At 38.7% G+C, this 1,771-nt stretch overlaps 1 protein-coding gene across 1 annotated transcript; it reads right to left on the bottom strand.

The window, feature by feature from the left end:
- Positions 1–431: 431 nt before the first annotated feature.
- Positions 432–656, bottom strand: SARC_15391 (hypothetical protein; the record flags this gene model as incomplete). The annotated part of the gene is made up of 1 exon (XM_014290489.1): positions 432–656. A coding segment is annotated over exon 1 (192 nt), but the record flags the coding sequence as incomplete, so codon positions are not given.
- Positions 657–1,771: the final 1,115 nt, after the last annotated feature.

Here is a 1,771-nt window from a genome sequence, read left to right on the forward strand (position 1 = left end):
GTGTGTGTGTGTGTTTATATATATATATATATATATGCTTACACACAAATGTATACAGACATACGAATTTATGCACAGACATGCACATGTTTATGCATACAAAATAGAGGAGCAGATCGATAAATATGCCTAATTCTGAGTGTTCACACAATCAAGCCGTTCTATACCTATTCTTGGACATAATACTTGTGATAGAATATCAATTTTGCTGATAACACTGCTTGGCCATGTATACTTTAACACACTATATCCCCAACTTAGTCAAAATAAGTGTCCCATCATTGGTTACGTAACGCATACCATTGATCCAGGTAAATGAGCCAAAGACTAATAACATACGAGTCCATATTATGTCGACTTCAATCAGCGCTCAAAACACAACAGCAGTTAGAGATTGGTTCCCTGCACGTGCAATTTTTCACCCTACGCACCTTCTTCGTCAGTGTCTCCGCAAGGCTAGGGTTGGAAACAGCTACAAGCAATTTGGAAGCAGCCTCCTCAAGCTGTTCACGTGGTTTGAGTAGTTCAGGGCCCTGAGTCTGCAGCGATTTTTCAATACCCCATCGGCAAAGAACTGAGTGTATGCAGAGTGCACGCGACGTGATTGCGTTGAGTGACCGCATGTTGTAGTGCTGCTGTTCTGTCCTGATAGCCGGGTATCAAGCGTAACAATTTAGTGCGTATAATACATAAATACAACGATTCGGTGTCTACACATAAATACTTCTCACCGTCTGGATTGAGATTCTGGGCCTTCACCTCACCCCAGAACTCAAATGTGGAACACAAATGGAACTTTGGAGGTCATGAGCGGCCGAATAAAAACTCTAAAAAAAAGTAATCGACAGATTTCGATGACACCAAAGACTGTCATTAATTGTTGACATTCTACTGTACTGGTGATGCTAATGATAACTGTAAATATATGTATATGTATATGTATCTGTAATAAAAATCATAGCTCAAATGAACGTATTTTTTGTGTCGTATATAAGTATTAGTATATCAGGACTGTTTGGTACTGCAGACCATACAAGCTGACCACTTTAGACCAGCGTCTTAGCACCACGATAATGGAGGGACGCCGGAATCCGTCTCGTGCCTCTAGGAGAGCTGCAAGCAAAGTGAATTATGCCGAAGATTCGTCTGGGAGCGACTCTATTGCTGTAGCGTCCTCTGATTCTGCAGTCCAAACAAAGAGAAGCGGAAAATTAAAAGTATCGTTTCCAACACAGTATTTGTATAAGATTTTCGAGGAAAGAATCGTGGTTATGTATTCAAATAGCTGTAATTATTGTACAGACATTCAATATGCTATGAACTGATGGTAGCTCGAAAGTAATGTGTGTACGTAAGTGTGGGGTTTCCTGTATGTGCACGTATGTCTCAGGTCTACCTGTGATGCCGTATTAGGTATAATGTACCAGTTTCCAGGATGTGCAAGGCTGCAATACTACTTGTAGATCATTTCCCATTACAAATTGAGCAAATGGTGATATTGTCAATGGGCATGCACTAGATTGTGCCATTCCGATTTTTACAACACGTGAGATAGATAGTTTACCGCACGTAACAATGTACATGTATGTATCTTTATGGAAAAGAAACAAGAACGTTTGTATCAATATTTACATATACATAAGTTATAGTCCTTAATTCACATGCATATGTATCAAACACATATATACGCACACACGCACACACACACACATATATATATATATATATATATATATATATATATACTAGATATACACAACAACTAAAATAA

This window comes from Sphaeroforma arctica, assembly GCF_001186125.1.
Source record: "Sphaeroforma arctica JP610 unplaced genomic scaffold supercont1.6044, whole genome shotgun sequence".
NCBI classification, from domain to species: Eukaryota; class Ichthyosporea; order Ichthyophonida; genus Sphaeroforma; species Sphaeroforma arctica.